Genomic DNA, 21098 nt, shown 5'->3' with positions numbered 1-21098 from the left:
ATGTAAGATGGCACAAGGGTGTCATCTAAACCTAACTAAGGTGGATCAGGAGACAGAAGAGGGTTGTGTGTGTATGGGGGTGGGGGGTATTAAGTGCGATTTCACAGGAAGGAACAGGTGAGAGAGAGAATAGACTCAGGGTAGGCCAGAGTAAAGATCTTGGCAGGCCTGGAAGATCAGGGATGGTTCCTTTGGTATCCAGCATCTCACTCTGGGACAAGGAGGACTGGCAGATAGTGAACCCAGAGCACAGAAAAGGAGGCCACAGAGGCTGGGCTCTGGACTGTTCAGTGTGCACATAAAAGACCCACTCACCATCCTTGGCTGATGGTACCCCTGGATAGGCCATCTCAAGGGTTAGCCCTGGATGGGCAATCTCAAGGTTAGCCAGGCTCCAAACAGATTGTACTGGTTGGTTTTGTGTGTCAACTTGTCACTAGCTGGAGTCATCACAGAAAAAAGGAGAAACAGTCATCATAAAGAAAGTTGAGGGAATGCCTCCATGAGATCCAGCTGTAGGGCCTTTTCTTGATTAGTGATTGATGGGGGAGGGCCCCGCCCATTGTGGGTGGAGCCAGCCCATTGTGGGTGGAGCCATCCCTGGGCTGGTGGTCCTGGATTCTATAAGAAGGCAGGCTGAGCAAGCCAGGGGAAGCAAGCCAGTAAGCAGCACCCCTCCATGGCCTCTGCATCAGCTCCTGCCTCCAGGTTCCTGCCCTGCGTGAGTTCCAATCCTGACTTCCTTAGGTGATGAACAGCAATGTGGAAGTGTAAGCTCAATTAACCCTTTCCTCTCTGAGTTATGTTTTGGTCATAGTAATTCTTCACAGCAATAGAAACCCACACAGGCAGAGCCCCGGAGTGGAAAGACGTGCAGACCTCAGACATAAACCTTAGAGAGCCAAGCAGTGAGCTGAACCCAAAGGGTAAAGGGCTGCAATGCCAAATATTGTAGGATTGAGATGTGTCATTGTATCCATGTAGCCCAACTGACTTTAGGGCTGAGTACAGAACTTAGTGTATACACATTAACTGTTGGGTAGAAACTTAGTTTCCCCAGCCTGTGCACACGTGTCTTTGGAGATGCTGCCTACCCAGCTGCTCTCCTTTTTCCCTTCTGGCATCACTAGGTAACCGCACTTTGCACTTGAGAAGCTATTGAATTGTGGTGGGGTTGGAGAGCAGGCAGATTGGCCTCCCTGTAGATGAGGAGACTTGGTCAACCCTCAGCAAGCAAGAGCAAAGCTGACACCAGGCCTTAAAGTCCTCATAGCTTCTAACAACTCCTGGGCCCAGGACACCGGGAGGGAGGAGGGGACCTCCAAGCAGCTCCAGGTGTTGGCTCATTTAGGAGACAGTATTGATTTTCAAATTAGAATGCATACAAGGCACCAGAGGGGGGGGGGGAGGAGAAGCCAGTCACTGATTCTGGGAATTTATTTTGAGACACATTAATTTGTTTCTTCCCTTCAAGGTCAAATCAAGTCATCTCCATATATCAGCATCCGAAATCGGCTGGCTCCAAGGCAGCTGGGCGCGGGGAGGTGCTCTGTGGACCAGACATCCTGGAAGCTGGGTTAGGGAAGCTGGACAGAATGGGGTCTAGGTATCCCTTATCTTAGCATCGTGCAAATGAAGGGTCATGGTGATGCTCACATGAATTGTCAACATGACTAGTCGCCTTGCAGGCAACGCCCCACGCATACCCATAAGGGATTATCTAACTAGACTGAGGGAAGATCCACCCTAAAAGTGGGTTGAACCATTCCACGTCCTACAGCCCTGTGTGGAGCAACAAGACAAAAGCGAGCTGAGCAGAAGTACCCATCACTTTCTGCTTTCTGACTGTGGGTGGAGTGCGTGCGACCTCCCTGCCTCATGCTCATGTCACGAAGCCTCCTCTGCCATGACAAACTGGACTGTCAAACCGTGAGCCAAAATACATCTTTCCTTCCTCAAGATTTTTTTTTTTGTTACAAATTTTGCTACAGCATCAAGAAAAGTAGCTAGCCATCCAGGAGCCATACTCCCCTGTCAGTGGGTGTGGTTCCTGATTTCATACTGTGACCCCTGGGTTTGTGGCTCTCAAGTGAAATGGGGCAGTCTCTGAAGCCTGCGATTGTGACCTTTTCTCCCTTTGCAAGGATGATCCCTTTTACTGCATTCACTCTTTTCTGCCCCCCTCGTTCCCTGTATCCCTCCTTGCCTTCATCTCTCTCTCCTCTCTCCCTCCATTTCCCTCTCTATCCATCTTCCCTTTCATTTTTCCTCCTGCAGCTGTCCATTCCTTCCCCACCAGCCATTCACCCATCTATCCATTCATCCACCCACCTACTCATCCATCCATCCATTCAACGTCCATCCATCGACCATCGGCCTTTCTTCATCCAACCATCCATCATCTACTCATCCATCCATCCATATATACATCTATCTATTCATCTTTCTGTCTATCCATCTGTCTGTCCTCCATCCATTCATCCATCCATATATACATCTATCATCTATCTATCCATCCTTTTATCCACCCTACCCTTTTATATCCATTTCTCCGTCTTTTAACTCTCACTAATTCTTCCCCCTCTTTATCCATCCATCTGTCCATCCATCCATTCATCATTCATCCATCCACCCATCCATCTAACCATATATACATCTATCCATCTGTCTGTCCATCCATCGATCCATCCATCGATCCATCCATCGATCCATCCATCGATCCATCCATCCATCCTCTCTCTTATCTATCCCACCTTCCACCCATCTACCCCTTCCTCCAGTCCACATCTATCCTGCCCATCCATCTATCCAGTAACTATTGTCTCCAACATACCAAACATTGCATAGAACATTTTAAACAACACAGAAAAACAAAAATGCATCCTTTGGGGCTGAATTTTATTTTATATATATATATATATATATATATATATATATATATATATGAAGGAAATGCTGAGGGAACTGATAGTTTAATCCATGTGATTTTGCCACCAATGTTGTTGGACTTGGTTTGTAGGGAGTAACGTAGTGATGGGCTTGCTTGGCTAGGCCTGTTGTGAGGCCCTGAGTCTCTGCAAGACTTAAGCAAGCAGTACAGATCCACACCTAGATACTAGGGGAGATCTAAGCAGGAAGGCAAAGAGCTGGGGGCAGAGTATTCACATCCGACAGAATGGCAGGTGCCAAGGTCCTGGGGTGAGAATGAGCTCAGTGTCTGGGGGAAGAGAGAAAGTGATGTCAGAAGGCGTGGAAATAGAAGAGGAAGTGACATCAGAAGGGACATAGGAGAGGACTCAGGAGAGGAAGCAGGTGCTGACAAGGGCCAGGGCACACAGGACTTTGAAGGCAGTAGAATAGAGTTTGAATTTTATTTGTTCAGTCTGTTGGTCTGTGCATTTAACAAGCAAGAACCACTTCTACATAGCAGACAGTGTGTTAAGAATTAAATTTAGTGGAGAGGCATTAAGACATGGGCATCATGACACATCAGACTAGTGGATGAGATAGCAGTTCAGAAATCTGGGGAACACAAACTCCCCTGAGATATTTGAACATGAGTGGTGTAGACTTTCTGTCAAGTGCCCCTCGTGGAATGACCTTCTGTCTTAGGCCTTTCTCGTGGCCTTTCACACTTCCAGGCACTTCCTGAAAGGAAATCTCCTGTTTCCTTTGCTCTGGGTTGCCTTTAAACCCTATCCCAACCCTGCTCAAAGCTTACTCACGTGAAGCACCTGCATATGCATAAGACATCCCCACTGGTGAGAATGACATGGGAGTTTTATATCACAATGCAAAGTATTTTACATGCAATATTGAGTACTATATTTTTAGTTTCCAGGTGTACCCTGTGTCCAGGTATGCCTGTGCCCAAGTGTGCCTCTGCCCAGGTGTGCCTGTGCCCTGGTGTGCCTGTGCCCAGGTGTGCCCTATACCCAGGTGTGCCTGTGCCCAGGTGTACCCTACACCCAGGTGTGCCTGTGCCCAGGTGTACCCTATACCCAGGTGTGCCTGTGCTCAGGTGTACCCTATACCCAGGTGTGCCTGTGCCCAGGTGTACCCTATACCCAGGTGTGTCTGTGCCCAGGTGTACCTGTGTCCAGGTGTGCCTGTGCTCTGGTGTGCCCTGCGCCTAGCATTTCTCAATGGTCACCTTATATTAAAGTCCAACTGTTTACCATCTTTACTTACTGTGGTGGTCCCTCCAGTCCTCCTGGAAAATCACTGTGGCCTTCCATGCACTTGGCCTCACGAGGATCAACTTTCCATTCCAGCCTGTTGACACTCATCATTTAGCTGGTGAAACCGGAACTGAATTGTTGGACCCGGAGATAACACCTTTGCTGTGCTTTCCCCCTTGTCTTAAAGAAGACCGTTGAAACACTTAATTATTAGCTATTATTAATACCTAATTATGTTTTGGGGCACAGTGGATATTTAAAGAATATTTGCCGAGCAAGTATCAAACGAGTGGAAATTCCCCTCTGATTGGGACCATTCCCCACTCTTTTCTTTGAAAGTGGGCCGGCTAGGATCATTTGGGTTTTGATTGATGTCATCATTATTTCTTTTGCCTTGTGAGGACCCAGCCTGGGTGAATAGGTTGTATTGTGTTAGGATTGGGGTAAGTGATTGAGGCTCTGGGTGGTGTATGAGAGGCTCAGCTGAGATCCTAAAGAATTAACTGGAGGGCAGGGTAGGAGAGTCATTCTCCTGATGGCTTTAAGGGCCAGTCTGTCGTAAAGAATGGAGAGAAGCCAGGTGGAGCAGGAGAATGGGGATTTGGGGTATGGAGGGAGAAAGGTGTGTGTGTGTGTGTGTGTGTGTGTGTGTGTGTGTGTGTTATGTGTGTAAGAGAGAGAGACAGAGAAAGAGATGGATGGATGGACGGATGGATGGATGGATGGATGGATAGATCGGTAGGGAGGGAAAGAGGGTGGGAAGGAGGGAGGGGAGACAGAAGCATTTGGCAGGCTCACGAGTCTTCTGAAGAACTCTGGAGTTGGTCTTATAAACAATAGACCTTTCGGAACAGGAAAGACCTGTCTTTCTCCTTGGCTCATGTTTTCTTGTGCTTCAGGCACCTCACATACCCCACACCCCTCCCCGCACCCCCGCTGTTTGTTCCGGTCTTAGAATTGTGCCTGATTCCTCAACCCTGACTTGCCTGACTGCTCAAAGCCAGATTGCAGGCTCCCTTCTCTTATCCTGACAATCAAAACTGACTTGATAACTATAACTCAGCTTTCCCTTTGCTGGGAGAGCTGGACCGGGGCTTCAGGAACATCCCTGCTGCCTGGGGGTATTGCTTACCAGCTGTGTGATTTGGATGGTGCATTTCATCTTTCTAGCCCTCAGTTTCCCAATCTGTAGAAGGGGAAGCTGGGAAGCTAAGACTTGACCCTACCTCATAGGAGCCTAGTGTGACTGAATATATAAAATCAATTAGCTGGAGTGTCTTTCACCAAGTAAGGATTCAGAGTCACTGTCCCAGCTTGATTTCTGTTGCTGCGATAAAACACTAACGAAACCTAATTGTGGGCGGGGAGGGGTACTTGGCTCGTACCCTTCCGCTGTGAGCCAAAGCAAACCTTTCCTTCCTTAAGCTGCTTTTGTCAAAATAATTTTTCACAGCAACCAGAAAAGTAGCTATGACGTCATCCCATCCTCTTGGGCCACCAGGAATTGGACTCTGGACAGACGTATGACCTTCGACGTCCCTTTCACCCCAGCCTTCTCCTCCCTACATTGTCACAGGAGGATGGATTCTAGCATCTGTATTTCAACCTCGAGGACAGACTATGGCTGTGTGGAGTCACCACAAAGGGCGTAGACCAAATACAGGAAGCAGAACGGCAGAAACAGCTCTGCCGGCACATCTGAAGTTCTTGTGGAGTAGGCTTGAAGCATTTATACCGTCCTGCCCGCTATTCATTGAGAAATCATTACTTGAGGCCGTAGCATCCTGATAGTGTGTGCACCTCGGTGATAGAACATTTAGTTGCTCGATAAATGAAGCACGGAGTGCTAAGAACATCAGCTCCTTTATTATGAACATTATTATTTACTCTTATCTTCCCCCTAAACAACAGCTCAATTCACACAATGAAGACACCCCCACCCCCACATACACAATACCACTAGCCTGCGTGCCAGGCTGTCTGACCTTTGCTTGGTTCCTGGTGGAGCTGCCTGAAGACAGCTCTCTGTAAAAACCTGACTTGGACACAGGGGACACAATAAAGGGGACCTTAGCCGGAGAATTAACTGAGGGGCTCCCAGAGTCCTTGGTGGTGATGGTTTGAGAGCCATGGGGTCATGCTGTGAAAAATCCAGACTGTGTTTTATGTGGATAAATCCCATATGGGGATATAAGACCTATCTATAACCTCTTCTAGACAGAGAGTTTAGAAACACACTGAGGTAAGCCAATGAGTCCCATCAACCAAGCCACATATAAGGAGGGCCCAGAGCAGGGGATCTGGGTGGTGGGAAGGTCCCCAGAGAAAAGCAAGTCTTGCGTTAGCTGCAAGGTAAAAATGTAACATGAAATCTTCAGTCCCCATTTGCTTGTTTTGCAACTATAGACCGTGTGGTGTCTTCACCCAGACAAGGTGAAGAAAAACCTCCCAATACTTTGACCTAAGGCAACCAAGCGAGGCGGGCCCATTGTGTCACCCTGTGGAGAAATCTACTACTACATTATCCAGGGATGGTCATTTGGTTCTCCCTCCCATCCCCCAACATCTGAGTTGCCTTAAATCTGAGTGCTGCTAAAGTCGTCTACCCTCAAATCAGAGAGTCCCTGGGGCAGGGGCCTGGAGCAAAGAAGGACCAAGGCTGACGTCTTAGGAGCAGGTGACTTCCTGGTTGTCTTGAGGAAGCTCGTTGTTAAAGCTGCTCTCTCCAAAGGGTGAGTAAGGAGGGACCTGGGGAGCCTCAATGATGAGCAGACCCTCTGGAGAAAGTGAGGCAAATACAGTCACTGGATCCACTTCTGCAGGAAGCCTGGGAGAGCAAAACACAAGATCTTACCCACTGATTGTTTTTAAACTAGCTGAAACTACTGTATTCGTTGGAAAGAAAATGTTCTTTTGCATGTTTGTATGTGTGTGTGCACACCCGTGTGCATGCGTGTGTGCACATGAGTGTGCATGTGTGCGTGTGTGCACGTGCGCACCCAGGCATCCCCCCTCCCATCAGAACCTGATTTTGGGAATCTTCCCCTATTGTTTGCCTTCTTATTGTTTGAGGCACAGGGTCTCTCACTAAACCTGGAGTTTGTGAATTTGGTGAGGCTAACTAGCCTTTGGGCCTCAGGGATACTCTATCTTTCCACCTCGGTTACAGACGTGTGTGGTCGCACCTGGCTTCTATGAAGGTGTCCCGATCTGAACTCCGGCCTCGTGTTACCATCTTTTAAGAGTCTCGTTCAGTAAACCACGTGAATCCAAGCCTCTGTTTCATAGATCATGAGACCCGCGGGTGGAGATGGCAGAGTCAGATAAACTTGAGTCAGAGAGCACCAAAGATGGGATCTGTGTTTTCAAATCTGATTCTGCTTCTCAGAAGGACTTGGGAGGTGGGAGGAGACAGCCTCTTGCTGAGCCCTGGCTGGCCTTAAGACCTTAACTTTTAGACCTCCCGAGGACTGTAATTGTAGGCATGTGTCACCCCACCCAGCTCTAAGAATTAAAAGATCTTTTCTTTGTTATTTGGTGGGAACGAAGCTGCCCAGTATATGATTTCTTCTTCCACAAACTCGAAACCATGAGGGCATGTTAATGGTTTCCTTGGAATGCCCATATTAGTAAGAATACAAAAGCCCATGACCGGCTGAGCCCTTTCAACATTTCGGGTGTTGCCTCAGATTCGGTTGCTAAGAATCCCGCCAAGAAGGTCCTATTACCATCCCTACTTCACAGGCAAAGATAATGAGCTTCGAGGTGGTTACGCTTGGTGTTGGCAGATAGACTCAGAACTAAAATCCTGGGCTCCAAAGAGCATGTTCTCCTGCCTCCCCTGGTACCAGTCACGTGAGGGAAGGACAGAGTAGCCAGGATCATCAGAGACCTTCCCACAGGCCCAGCTAGCTCTGCCTCTCCAGGTTGTGAGTAGGACGCTCCCTAGAGGGTGGAGCGAGTGGGAGTCCCGGGGGAGGGAGGAGGGGTATGGAGGGGTGGGAGTCATTTCCTATGATCAGAAGCCAGAAGCCCTACGAGCCACACCCACCCAAAACCATCTTGCCAAGCCGGAACTCTGAAGATCAACAAAGGTGCTTCTAGAGGACTTGGACAATCGCCAAGTCAAGCTTTGGAAGCAAGAACACAAGGCCGGGCTGTGGGTCTCCCTCCTACCGCCCCGCCCACTGTGGGGGACGGGCCAATTCTATTTAACCGTCCGTGTGCCGGGCCGTGGGCACCTGGTATAAGTATAGCTTTGGGCCCCACAGGCAAGCAGAGCTGAGTTTACATTCTGAAGCTTCTCCAACCAGCAGAAGGGGACTGATGATCTGACCTCTTCCAAACCTAATTCCTTGTAGGGAAAAGAATGTCAGAATAGTATCCTGGAGTCGACTGAGCGCTGTGAGGAAGCCTTGCCGTCACTGGCCCTGCATGCTGGCACCCTGACAGTTGTAGATACTTAGAAGCAAGTTACAGTGATTTCAGAGCCCAAAAGACCTTCCTGATGACCCAGCGGGATGATCTTGGACCGGGAGACACGGAGGCCTAGAGACAGGAGTAGACCCGTTTTGGGAGATGTGGGAAAACGTTAAGTTCCCCTTAGGTTCTTATTTGCATGTCCCCCGCTGAGTGCTAACTACCCTTGTCACCTCTAGGGCCCTTCACTAACTGCCTTTCCCTTTCCCAGTAAAAGCTGACTTAACATTTCAACTAGCCTTATCTAGTTAGAACTGGCCCAGGGTAGATAAGAGTCTTTGAGTTTATTTCCCTCACAGGTACATTGTTTAGGGATCTCGTTGGTGGTGTTAATTTAACGTTATTAAAAGTGAGCTGACCGCAGAGCCCGGTAAAGCCCTAAACCCGGTATGGTAGTCTCTGAGTCTGAGAAAGTCAGGTCTGTGAAATCTGTCATCTGAGATCCCTTGATCCAGTAGGGAGGTAGAGGGACTGCTACCTCTTTTCTTTTAGAGACAGCTTTATCAAATTGTGTGTGTGTGTGTGTGTGTGTGTGTGTGTGTGTGTGTGTGTTTTCACGTGATTATGATCACATACATGTCCACAAGCATATGGAAGTTGGGGATCAACTTTGGGTATCGTTCCTCAGGAAATTCCCAGTTTGTTGTTGCTGTTGTTATTGTTATTATAATTATAATTATTAATCATCATGATCACCATCATCATCATTGGTGGGATAGTTCAGGGGATCCGGGACTCCCTAATTAGCCTAGGCTGTCTCTGGCCAGCAAGTCCCAAGCAACCTCTTGCCTCTGCCTCCCCAGCCTTGGGATTATGAGCACATCCCACCATGCTGGGATTTCTTCATGGGTGCTGAGGCTGGGGCACAGGCCCACCTGTGTGTGCGGTAAGCAGTACACTCACTGAGCTATCTTCCCGGCTCCCAACTCCCAATTCCCTTTCATTTCCAACCCCTGGCAGCAGCGTCCTATGCTCTCCCTTGAAGAGCCCTGTTATTTAGTCATCCACACAAAGGCGAAATGCTACAGAGTTGCTCTCCCTGTGTTTTGTCTGCTTCCTCACCCAGCCTTGCATTCCCCAGCTCCACCTGTGTGCTCAGATTTCTCCTCCCTTTCTCCTTCAGGGTTTTCTAAACGTCTGGCTCTATTCCTACCGGCACTTTAACTCTGTCACCACCCGCCCCTTTGAACTCCAGTTTCCTCACGGACAAGGTGAGTTTAATAATCGTGCTTAATGGGATCCCTTTAACAATAAGTTGGATTAAACCTGCAGACCTCATAACATGGCCACCTCAAGTCACAGACACCAACCAAGGGCTGACCAGATACCCGGGGAGCCGTGACACAAGAACAAAGTGCTCTATGCTGAGCATCTTCCGGGATGACTTCCTGCATCCTGTTTCCTGTTTCTCCTCCAAGCTGGGGGTAGAAGAGGGCCTACCTCAGACCTGTTAGGGACCTCTAAACTGTCTCTCCTATCCAACACAAACAGGCCTCTGGGGTTGGAAGTGCACCCCACTTGGAAGTACACCCCAGGCTTAGGTGAGATCCTACTCTGCATAGGTGGGATCCTCTAAGGACCCTGGGCTTGACTAAAGAAATATCTCTGTCCTCTAAAGACAATCAAGTTCCCTGATGCTAGCCCAGGGCTATCCCGGTGTCCAACTGGGCTCCTTGATGTGTCCCATTTGTCAAGCCACTCTTGTGTGTAACTCTGACCTTTGGGGGTTTTAATAATATCAATCCCCTCCACCAAACACTTTGCCGTAGTCCTCCAGATCTCTGGGGGGGAGTGAAAGCTCAGAGCAGCTACCCGAGTCGCTCTAAGGGAACCATTAATTTTATCTTAATATGGAAGCTCTCTACACCAGGGGTCGGAATCACAATGCTAACAGAGTTAAGGGTACCGCTGGGCACTGACATTCACAATGGATGGAGGCGTGCTGTGCTGACAGAGGAAGACCCTGGGGACCTCCACTTGTTGAAGGGAAGGAGGTTTGGGTGGTCCCAGCAACACAGACTGAAGCTCAGCCTTGACCATCAGAGTGTTCGGTCCTCGGAGAAGGAGGTTGCAGAAAGGATTAATTGTGTTGGGAGGGGGGCTGATGTAGGCAGCGCCATCCCATAGATTGAGGAGTAGTTACACCATCTTCAGCAACCTCAGGCATTTCTATCTACTCTCTGAGTTCCCAGAGAGCAGCTTCCTGTGAGTCCTCAGAGGAAGGGAAATCCGAAGGAAATGGGTGTGTTTTCTTTTGTTTTGTTTGAGGCAGGGTCTCACTGGGTAGTCCTGGGCAGCCTATATTAGCTGAGGTTGGCATGAAACTTAGGACGATATTTTGTCCCAGCCTTCAGAGCTCTGGGTGTGAACCACCATGTCCACACCATGTCCAGCTTTGGACACTTCTCTCTCTCTCTCTCTCTCTCTCTCTCTCTCTCTCTCTCTCTCTCTCTCTTTCTCTCTCTCTGTGTGTGTGTGCACGTTTGGCATGTGGAGGCCAGAGCAGGACAATGGGTGTCTTCCTCATCCAATGGCAATAAGTCTCCGCCTTGTTCCCGTGACGTGATCTCTCACATGAAGCTGGCCATTCCAGTGAGGCTGGCTGCCCAGTGACTGCTTAGGATCTGTCCTCCTCTGCTCCACAACAACAGGGCTACAGGTTCCGCTGTACTGCCATGGCTGGTTTTGCCCATAGTTGCTGGAGATTCATTCCCAGGTCTTCGTGCTTACAGAGCAAAGCTCTTATCCTCTGCACCTCTCCTCACACCCTGGACATTTTTGATAATGGTTGATTCACCATGTTCCCTGCTGGATCTTTTCCTCATCTTTGCCCTGTTTGTGATTCTGTCCAGAACCTGGGTCTGAGCCTCTGGAAGGCGACATCTATACCCTCCCCCCTCCCTCAGCCCCTCCCTCCCTCCTCAGTTCTGTTTGATCTGGATGCTGAGCTGGGAAGGGGTGAGGGTCACAGATTGCAAGCCAGTGACTGCAAGAAGAAACTTGCTGGTGTTTGCCTTATCAGGAAGTTTCCAAGGGCTTCCAAGAACCATGGGGGCTGTGGGGATTGAGTCAGGGAAGGGCACAAGATGCAGACTCAGATTGCTGAGCTGAAAGAAATTCAGCTGATGCAGTCTCTCTGACCTGGGACATCTTTGCCAGTATGGAGCTCAGACACAATCATGAGAATCCTGGCAACAAACCTCCTGTATGAGGACCCCTAGGAACATCTACCACTTTCTGCAAGGATACCTTTAACAGGTGGAGGAAACAGATCAGAGACCTGTTTGGGGCAGTGCTAAATCCTTACTATAGACTTCAGCCTTTCCCTTTCACCTACTGGAGATTTCCTTTCTCCAGAATACTCAGAGGGAAGGAGGGAGGTAGGTTCCCAATACATCTTCGTTCCATCCTATGCCATCACTGCAGAGGTCAGGATGGTGAAGGCTGAGAAAGACCTCAGGGCCAGACATATACCCAGTGAATGGTACTGACTGGGAAGACAGCATGACAGGTCCCTGAGCCTCTAGTGCAGCCAGCATCCTCCACTGAGCCTTCTCTCCTTACAGAGACTGCCAGTTAGGGGATGTGGTCATGCTTCATCCGTTCCTCTTGGCTGCCTGCTTACGGCTCTCACAAGACCAGAGCTAATGAGAATCCCTCCCTTAAGTCAAACTGGTCCTTCCTCTAGAGCAGCATCTCAGTCTCCAAACCTCCATGGCTGGTGAGAGTGATCTCAGGAAACCAGACAACAGTAAGTCAGTATTTTGAGGCACGTGGGTATTACCTTAGCTGTAGGGGAAGACAGCCTACTAGAGGAGCTGTGGAAGTGGCTCAGTGTGCAAGCATAAAGGTCTGAGTTCAAATTTCCAGCACTCATGGAAAAACACATGTGTGGCAGTGTATGCTTGTGACCCCACTGCTATGAGACAGGGAGGCAGGAGGACTGGTGTGGGCTTTCTGGCCACTAGCCCAGCTCTAGGGTCAGTGAGAGACTCTAACTCAGGGCACTAAGGTAGGAAATGTAGGAGCAGAGCACACAACGTCTGCAGCTGGCCTCTGTTCAAACACAAGAGTCCATGCACTCCAGAGCATGCACATATGCATGCATTGCACACACGCATACATGCATGTACACACATGCAACACATACACACACATGCATATACATATACATACACATGCATGCATACACATACATATGCATTTCACATACACACATGCACACACATGTATGCACACATGCACACATATGCATGCATGCACTCGCACACGTGTACATGGACACTCATGCTCATGCATGCACAAGCGTGCACACACACACACACACACACACACACACACACACGATCCTATCACAGCAACTGGGAGGCTTACTCTGATGGCAATACCCTCTCCTGTCTATCCTCCTGGGTGGATGAGCACTACAGTTCTCAGTGTATGATAGATGAATCGTTTTGCCTCTCTGTTCCCTGATGGGGTCAATGCCCTCCTCACAGGGCCCCAAGCTGATGAAATGACAACCTAACTCCCTACTTGGGGTCACCTATTGAAGGTTTACTATGACAGCTTCTGAGAGCTCAGCTCCTTGCCCAGGTGTGTCTCTCCCAAGAAAGTTGGGCTCTACTCATGATCGCAATGCCTGCCCGCAGTCCACCCGCAAGGCCACTTACTGTATTTTCTTGGTGAAGTTCTTGGAGACAATCCCACCTTCTTGCTGCTTCTCTTCGTGCTTCCCTGGAAGACAAGAGCGTCATCGTGTGTTAGAATCCGCATCTCTTGGTTATCATTCAGGATATGGGTTGATTTCCAATCCTGCTCTGCTCCTGTCTTCATTAACTTAGGGATGGTTCAGAGTTCAGGCTTTGAGCCTCAGGACTTTGGCATATAGACTCAAGCCTACCTCCCAGGCTGGCTGAAGATGAGCTAATCTGATGGGCAGGAAAGAGGACTTTGATGATAGTTTGTTGACAACTCAGTGCTATACTGGGACGCCTGCTCCCTAGCTTTCAGCCTCCTGCTTCACCCCTACCCACTAGCCAGCAGCCATTGCAGATCCAGGAGCTTAGCATTACAGATCGATCAGTGACATAGGAGGAAGAACCGAAGCCCCATCGGGGACTCCCTGGCCATCCAGTACCCTTCCCTGGTTCTACGGATCAGCTTCTCTCTCCTGCTGTTATTGAAATATGGACTCAGCGCTTAGAAGTGGGTTGGAGTTCACCCAGAAAGGTGGATGGCTGCTCTGGGCTTTGATCGGTTCTCACTGAATCAAGGCCAGATGCTGTGGCCTCCTACTCCTCTTGCTGTCACGCTTGCATCGAGCCCTCAGTATCGCCTTATCCTAGAGAAAGGACAGCCTTTCTTCAAAGCTTCAAGGTGCTGGAGACACTCAGACTCTCCTAAGGTAGCTCTCCTCTGAGAGGGAGCCACAGAACCAGAGAGGCCGAGATTCCACAGCCCCACATTCCCGGGTTCCTTCTCCCAATTATGGAAGAGAAGGATGAAATTACAAGAAGGTTGGGACCATGGCTTTTACAGTGCAAATTATGATCCTCTCAGCTCTCCTCATTCATCCCCTTCCTCTCCTTCCTCCTCCTCCTTTCCCTCCTCCTCCTCCTCCCCCTCCTCCTCCCTCCCTCTTCCTCCTCTTCCTCCCCCTCTTCTAAAGTAAAATGTCTCCAATTTCTCTTTGAACAAACAGGATTAGTGCCTGGCTCGGCCACCTTTCAGCACTTCCCGCTCCCTTTTGAAGCCACATTCCAGAGCCCAGGCGCCATATTCACACACGGGAGCTTCATAAAACAGTCTATAAATACCCAGGGGGATTACAGCATCATGTGGAGGTCCAAAGTGTCTTCGAGCCGTCATTTACAGGTGATTGCATTAGCGATACTTTGTACCAGTTAATCATCCCTTTAATAACATTTTCTGATTACAAGATAATGCATATGGATGTTACAACGCGTAGGAAATAAACCTTCAAAAGGCCCAACCACCCATTATCCCACCCCACCCCCAGGCTGTCATAAATACCGTGTTCACGTCTCCAGACATAGAGAATGCTTCCCAGAAACTTAGAGATTTTCCAGAATACGGCCACACATCACACCCTGTACCAAAGGGATCATTCTGTGCACTGGATGGAAATCTGATCTCATCTCACTAATACGTTCTGATTACTTTCCATTTTCCCCAAATACTCCTTAATGGCGCACGCGCGTGTATGTGTGTGTGTGTGTGTTGTGTGGTGTGTGTGTGTGTGTGTGTGTGTGTGTGTGTGTTTCTCGTTTGCTTATCCACCTTATGATTTTATTGGGTTCTATGTCGATTAATTCATTTAAAATCGTGTGCTTGGTATGGGTCACATGCCACGGAGATCAGAGGACAGCTTGCAGCAGTCAGTTCATCCCCAGGTCCAAATGTAATCTCAGGCTGCCTTTGAGACTGAGACATCTTGCAGGGGGTGGGGGTGGGGGCTCAACCTTAGATTTCTGAGGGAGGGTCTTTCACTGAACCTGGAGTTTCACTTGACTAGTCTATTCGGCTGATCAGAAAGTACCCAGAATCCTCCTGCCTTTGCCTCCCCAGTACTCAGGTTGCCATGCCAGCCTTTAGGTGGGCTCTGAGGACTGGAACTCAGGACCTTGTCATTTTTAATGGCTGCATCGTATTCCACTTCAGGACTCCGTAATGTCTGACGCAGCCCACCCCTTACTTTGTGGAAGCCTCCCCTCCCCACTAAAATGCCTTGCAGACAGATCTTCACACCAAGCCCAGTGATCTCTGGGATTTGAGGCAAGCCTGCGACCTTCTAAGGGCTGAGCTACATTACTACATGGTCCTTAGGAAAGTCACTATTGTTCCACTACAGGGAGGAAAGATATACTGACCGGAATTCACCTTTTAAACTGCTGTGTCTGGAGGCTAGAACTCTGTATCCAGTGGGTGGGTGTGCTATCAACCCAGAGGTCATTCTGTTCAACTCTGTGACAGTTACCTGCCCTGCACGGGCAGGGTCCTGTGGTCCTAAGAGCACGGTCTGTTCTCTGGTTCCCTCCCTGAGGCCAGGGCCTCTGAGGAGCCTGCTTCCACTGGGGACAGGCCAGAGCCTCTGACTCAGCTCTTCTGAGCCCTCTCCTCCTTCTGCCGGCCTCATGACTGCCAGAGGCAGTGGTGAAGAAGATGAAGGTCTAACCGTCAGCTCAACAGACATCAGCAACGTACAGTCTTTGAACTAGTTCTTCTCCACTCTGCCTACCATGCTGCTGCTGTGTGTCCGTTCAATAACTGACACGAGATAGTCAATGCTTTGAAACAAAGTCAGCGTTTGGGTGAGATAATTTTGCCTAAACAGTATTAAACAGTAGAGCCAGTTTCAGACAGGCAGGGCTCTGCCACGGCATTCGGTAGGTCAGCATAGTGACTACATTTCCAACTTGGGATACTTTGGGTTTCAGATGAGGTCTCTGGGGGCCCTGGTCCCATCGTAAGCCAAGGGATACCCATGTAGGCTGGGCCTCTGTTCTCAGCAACTTACTTAATGCCAACTCCTTTAAGCAGGGACTTCATTGCCAGCACTGAGTGGATAGAGAAGCTAAAATTCAGAGACTCTCAGTGAATCAGAGAGGCCGAGTTGCCCTGAACACACCTGATCAAGTGACCCCAGAAGTCATGGAGCAAAGATCTGGAAGAAGAGGTGGGCAGAGTCCCAAGAGCCAGATGTCAATCCCTGCTTAGATAACACTTCCTGACAGGGCTCTACCCTTCTCTGGCCCTCCGTGTAGTCTCTAAAACGTTGTGAAAACGGCCTTAACTGGAGCTCTGGGAGACACAATGGAGTGAGTCACACGGCCCTGGCAAGATGCACAGGTGAACCTTGGCGTTCACATCAATGTTTAGATTGGAAATGGGGATCCTCAGAAGTCTATGAATCCTGCCCAGGCTCTGAAAATGAGGTTCAGGCTGAGGAGAAGGAACGAGGGTCTCTGAGCAGGAAAGACTCCAAGATCGCTGGAAGGAAATGTGTAATTTGGAAATGTGTTAAAGAAGGTGGGTCATTCTTGTGCTTCATTTACATGTCATTTGCATATCGTTTTCATATCATTTGCATGCGCGCCTGGCTTATTGTGTGTCTAATGTTTACACCAGCAAGCATAACTCATTATGTTTTACTATATAATTTATATTATTGCTTATTAATACACTTATTTTGTATATTAACACAAATATTTTACATAATCGTTTCTATATAATTATTAACATAAAAATAAATTTGTGAATGATATTAAATTGTTTATGCATAATATATATTATTTATCAGAAGGAAGGGAAGATGGCTGTCTGTACAGAAAGATCGCCTCTGCCATCCCAGGACAGCATGGCTGTGATGTTTCTTAGGAGCTCTAGAAAGCTGTGGCTTTGAGAGAGAAACGCTGGTGTTGGGGGAAGTGCTCAGACCCATCAAAGAAAGGTGCTATTCCCAGGCAGAGCAGAGGGCCTGGGGACAAGACAAAAGCCTTTCCAGGCTTCCCCTAGCCAAAGCCTGGCCCAGTAACCCTTGAAGGGATCATTCTTGGCTGCTGTCTGCAGGAGACTGCCAGGTGCGATGGAAATCATGACCCCGCCTCAGGTCTGTAAACTGCACGGACTACGGAAGGCTCCAAGCCCTGCACCAGGAGGAGGCTTACTCATGATTTTGGCTCATCTGGAATCATTCAAAACTCCAAATAGCCTTTCCTCCACTTCCCAGACATCCGGAAGCAGATGACAAATCTGCCCTAACCTCTTTCTGAGACCAGCGTTGAAACAGAGGCCAGAGGTTGGGAGTGGGGTGTTCTAAAAGTAGATTCCCAGTTAGAGCTAGAGTAAGCCTATGAACCTCCGGGCAGGCCTGGCTTTAAGTATTAGGTACTACGAGAGAAGAAGCAGGTGGTTGGTTTTGTTGGGTGAGTTAGCCTTCCTAGGACTCAGTTTCACAATCTGTAAAATGGGCAGGGGTGGTGTTACAAGCCTACCCACACTCCTTTAAAAAAAACCCATCAAGAGTAACCAGTAAGCCAGCCTAGTTGGAGGTTGAGCAAAGGTCCAGCCTGAACCTGCTTGCAGAAGGACAGGTTCTTGTTTGCACTGTAGCTGTCCTTGACTCTGTTCCCCGACTTCCCTTTGCTTTTGCAGGGAGCCCCGGATCTTAGTTCTCAAACCCCTTTCATGAGAGAAAGAAAGCTTTGTCATCGTTCACTCTCTGTGGGCTCGGAGTCTTTAGAGCTGGGGCCACAGTCTAGCTGCGCATCATGGACATGGTTTATTTTGTGTGTTAGTTTCCAGTGTTCCCGTCTCACAGACAGAGACATCGGGGGTCTGGGGCACACCCGGAACCTCAGGATCACTAAGGTCCGTGGCTGAGATCTCAGCCTGTGGCTGCCAGACTCCACCTGTTAAGGAGTACCTTCTAATGGGGATGGAGAAGAGACTGCAGGGTGTAGGTGATCTGGGAGCCTCTGGATTAAACAACCATAATTAAAATAACCAGGGCGGGGTGGTGACGGGCTCGGTCAGCAGGACGCGCTATTAACTCCATTTCACTGACACTCTAGATAGATCGTCTGCATTCACTACACCTTCCCATTAGCCTTGCCTGACAGGAATGGTCCCGATTCCCACTGCGCAGATGGGAACACTGAGGCTCAGAGGGATGAAGAGACTTCCTAGTCTGCAACCGTGCTGCTACCCCACAGGAGGGCTGGAATTTGAACCCAGGTCTCGAAGAATGTTTGTCACGTGTTATTACTAGGACCTTCCCAGGTGCCCGTACCACAGCCACCGCTGTGGCTGCTGTTAACAAGAACAAACTCACCATCCGAACCCTGAGCACCATCTGCGCATTTACCATATAGATAAAAGATATGTTGGGGCTACCGCCATCCTTCCCGAGGACCCACGGGGAGGGAGCTCGTTGCCCAGAAAAGGAACGAGACAGCCGAAGAGAAAAGGAGCCGTCCCGTTGGCTAGCGAGGGTTGGCTCGCCAGCCAGTGCAGAGAGCCCACACCCACGTCAGCACGCGCCCCTGAGTGCCGCCTGCCCCACCACTCCCACACCCACGGCGTTTGATGTTTACAGTTGTACTCGGAGAGACTTTAAGACACCGCCTCGCACACTGCTCGGACTTGTCCCTGCCCAGATAATGCTTACAGAGTGGCGGTTATTGATTGCCTGGCTGACAGGCCTCTGCCAAGAACAAGCTCCTTTTAATGGCCTGTTAATTGGGAGGGAGGCAGGAGAAAGCTTTGCTGAGGCCCAGCTTACCAGGGGCCAAGCTTCCTGTCTCCTCTTTTTGCCCCCTGTGTATGTATTCTTTCTCCCAGAGTGCAATGGGGTAAGGAAAGCCCTGGGCCTAGCATGGTGACCAGGCCTAAGCTCTACTCTGGTCTTTTTGCTGACTCATTGTATGGCCTGGGACTGGGCCTCCTCAGCTGCAAGAGGGGAGTAGACAGTCGGGATGACTGCCATTCATTCATTCATATATATATTCATATATATATGCATATATATATGTATATATATTCCCTTCCACCCCAATTCCCAAGGCAGTCTGGGTTGGCACCCTTTGTTGCTTTGAGCAAACTATGCAAACCTCTCTGTGCCTCAGTTTCCTAAAGTACAAAAGGGAGATGTGGACGCACCAGCCATGTCCTCTGGTTGTACTAACACAGGTGCTGTCTGGCACTGAGGACACGGTTCGGCGTGGTGCCTGGCAGACAGCTCTCCACCTAGGATAAGGTCCCTACTGCTGACATTACCACCCCAGCTTTCATTTCCTCATCTGGTGACTGCATTGACCCTGGCTCCTGTGCCCCTGGCTTTGGAATGTGCTAACCCCTCTCCCCGTGCCTTCAGAAGTCCTGCGTGCACTCATCTGGTCTTTATATTAAATTGTCCACCTCGAAACATCTAGCCTGGCTTCTGCCGGCTCTCGGGTGGGGCACGGTGTCCTGAGGACCCCAGCTACTCCATCACATCCACGCTCATTCCGTCACCCATTGAGAAACACTTGTCTCTGAAGATAACATTGTGGGTTGCATTCTTGGGACCTGAGGTCACCTGAGCCATGTTGTCTGTCACAAGTCCCTTCTCCTGAAGCTCTTTCTGGGATGAACCTGGGAGCACGCGCATAAGAGCACAGGCATGGGAGCACGCAACACACACACACACACACACACACACACACACACACACACACACAGAGGCACAACCCTGCCGGCCCGTCACTCACCTGACACTTCCACGTATCCATCCTTGGTCTTTACCATCAGTTCTTCCGGCTTGAAGCTGTGCACATTGACACACACTTTCCAGGGCTCCCCAGGGAAGGGTGGGGGGTTCCTACCCTCAGCAGGTACCCCAAACCTGGCTGTGGCTGTAGGCCCTCGGGGTACCATGCCAGACCTTAGGGTTCCAGGCCAGGCAGAGGAGAGCCGAGGCAAAGCCCACTCGGGCCAAGGGGCTGTCAAGTCGTCTGGGAAGGGGTCCATGCCAAAGCCATCGTCCAGCAGGCGGGAAGAGAGCGGTGAGTCCCGAAAGGGGTCTCGGCGCAAGCGGCTTGGGTAGGAGCACGGGAAAGGCAATTGCCCGTCAGCCATGGTGTTTGTTGAGCTTAGAGGGGGAAACAGAGGCTCAGAGAGACGGAGCCACCTACCCAAAGGTCACACAGCAAGGTGATGTGGCTTGAGATGGCTTTCAGAGTTTAATTCTCCACTTCAGAAAATGCTGATCTTCCTTTAGCCACAAGCCCAAACATCCGCTGCCCAGAATTGCACTGGGGTCCTGGCTCACAAAGGTGACCACCTAATCGGGCCCAGCAGAATCCCAGAGGGCCTCTCTCAGTCCCACCTCACCAGGCTATCAGCAAGCCACCGACTGCCCTCCTCCCAGGCTGCCCCGGCTCCCAGCCAAAGCCTGCTGAGGTCTTGAGCGCAGCCAGGAGTTTAATAAAAGCTCGGGGACTCACGCGCCTAGAAACTTCTCCTGGCTTCTGGGCTGGGAGCCTTCTATTTATTTGCTGCTGGGGGCTGGGGGCGGGTTTTGCAAGCGCCTCCTGTCACAGGAGTATTCAAAGGTGATGAACCAGTCCCTGAGAATCCGCTGAGAGAACAACTGGGCTCCGGGAGCGGGTGGGGAGCTGGGAGGGGCCGTAGCGTCCGAGTCCAGCCAGCCTCTCAGGCACGATCTCCTCCTCCTGCTCGGCTCCGCCCCGCCCTCCCTCTGCCTCCAGCAGCGTCCACTCTAGGCACCAGTGCCCCGCAGGGCACTAAAACCAGACTATTAATAACCCTCCGCCTGGCTGAGGGCTCAGGTCACACTCTGGAAATACCATCCTCAGACGTGTTCTGTCTTGCCTCCCACTCTGGGGACTCACAGAAGAGGAGAGATGACCCCTCATT

The 21098-nt window shown here is 49.9% G+C and overlaps 1 protein-coding gene across 2 annotated transcripts in view; it reads right to left on the bottom strand.

The window, feature by feature from the left end:
* The window catches only part of Hspb8 (heat shock protein family B (small) member 8), a 28483-nt gene extending 7799 nt beyond the window's left edge, over nucleotides 1–20684 (bottom strand). The window contains exons 1-3 of one of the 2 annotated variants that reach the window (NM_053612.2): nucleotides 19931–20657; nucleotides 13331–13394; nucleotides 6026–7008 (exon numbers count right to left, since the gene is read on the bottom strand). In NM_053612.2, coding sequence (NP_446064.1) covers nucleotides 6849–7008; nucleotides 13331–13394; nucleotides 19931–20297 — 591 coding nt within the window. In that variant the 5' untranslated portion in view covers nucleotides 20298–20657 and the 3' untranslated portion in view covers nucleotides 6026–6848. Of the gene's footprint in view, nucleotides 1–6025; nucleotides 7009–13330; nucleotides 13395–19930 lie in introns of those variants that run through there. The other variant, XM_087577500.1, reaches the window with a different exon arrangement.
* Nucleotides 20685–21098: the final 414 nt, after the last annotated feature.

Source organism: Rattus norvegicus, chromosome 12, assembly GCF_021556685.1.
Source record: "Rattus norvegicus strain SHRSP/BbbUtx chromosome 12, alternate assembly SHRSP_T2T, whole genome shotgun sequence".
NCBI classification, from domain to species: domain Eukaryota; kingdom Metazoa; phylum Chordata; class Mammalia; order Rodentia; family Muridae; genus Rattus; species Rattus norvegicus.
The sequence above is the reverse complement of the archived record's forward strand: the minus strand, read 5'-3'. Positions and strand labels throughout refer to the sequence as shown.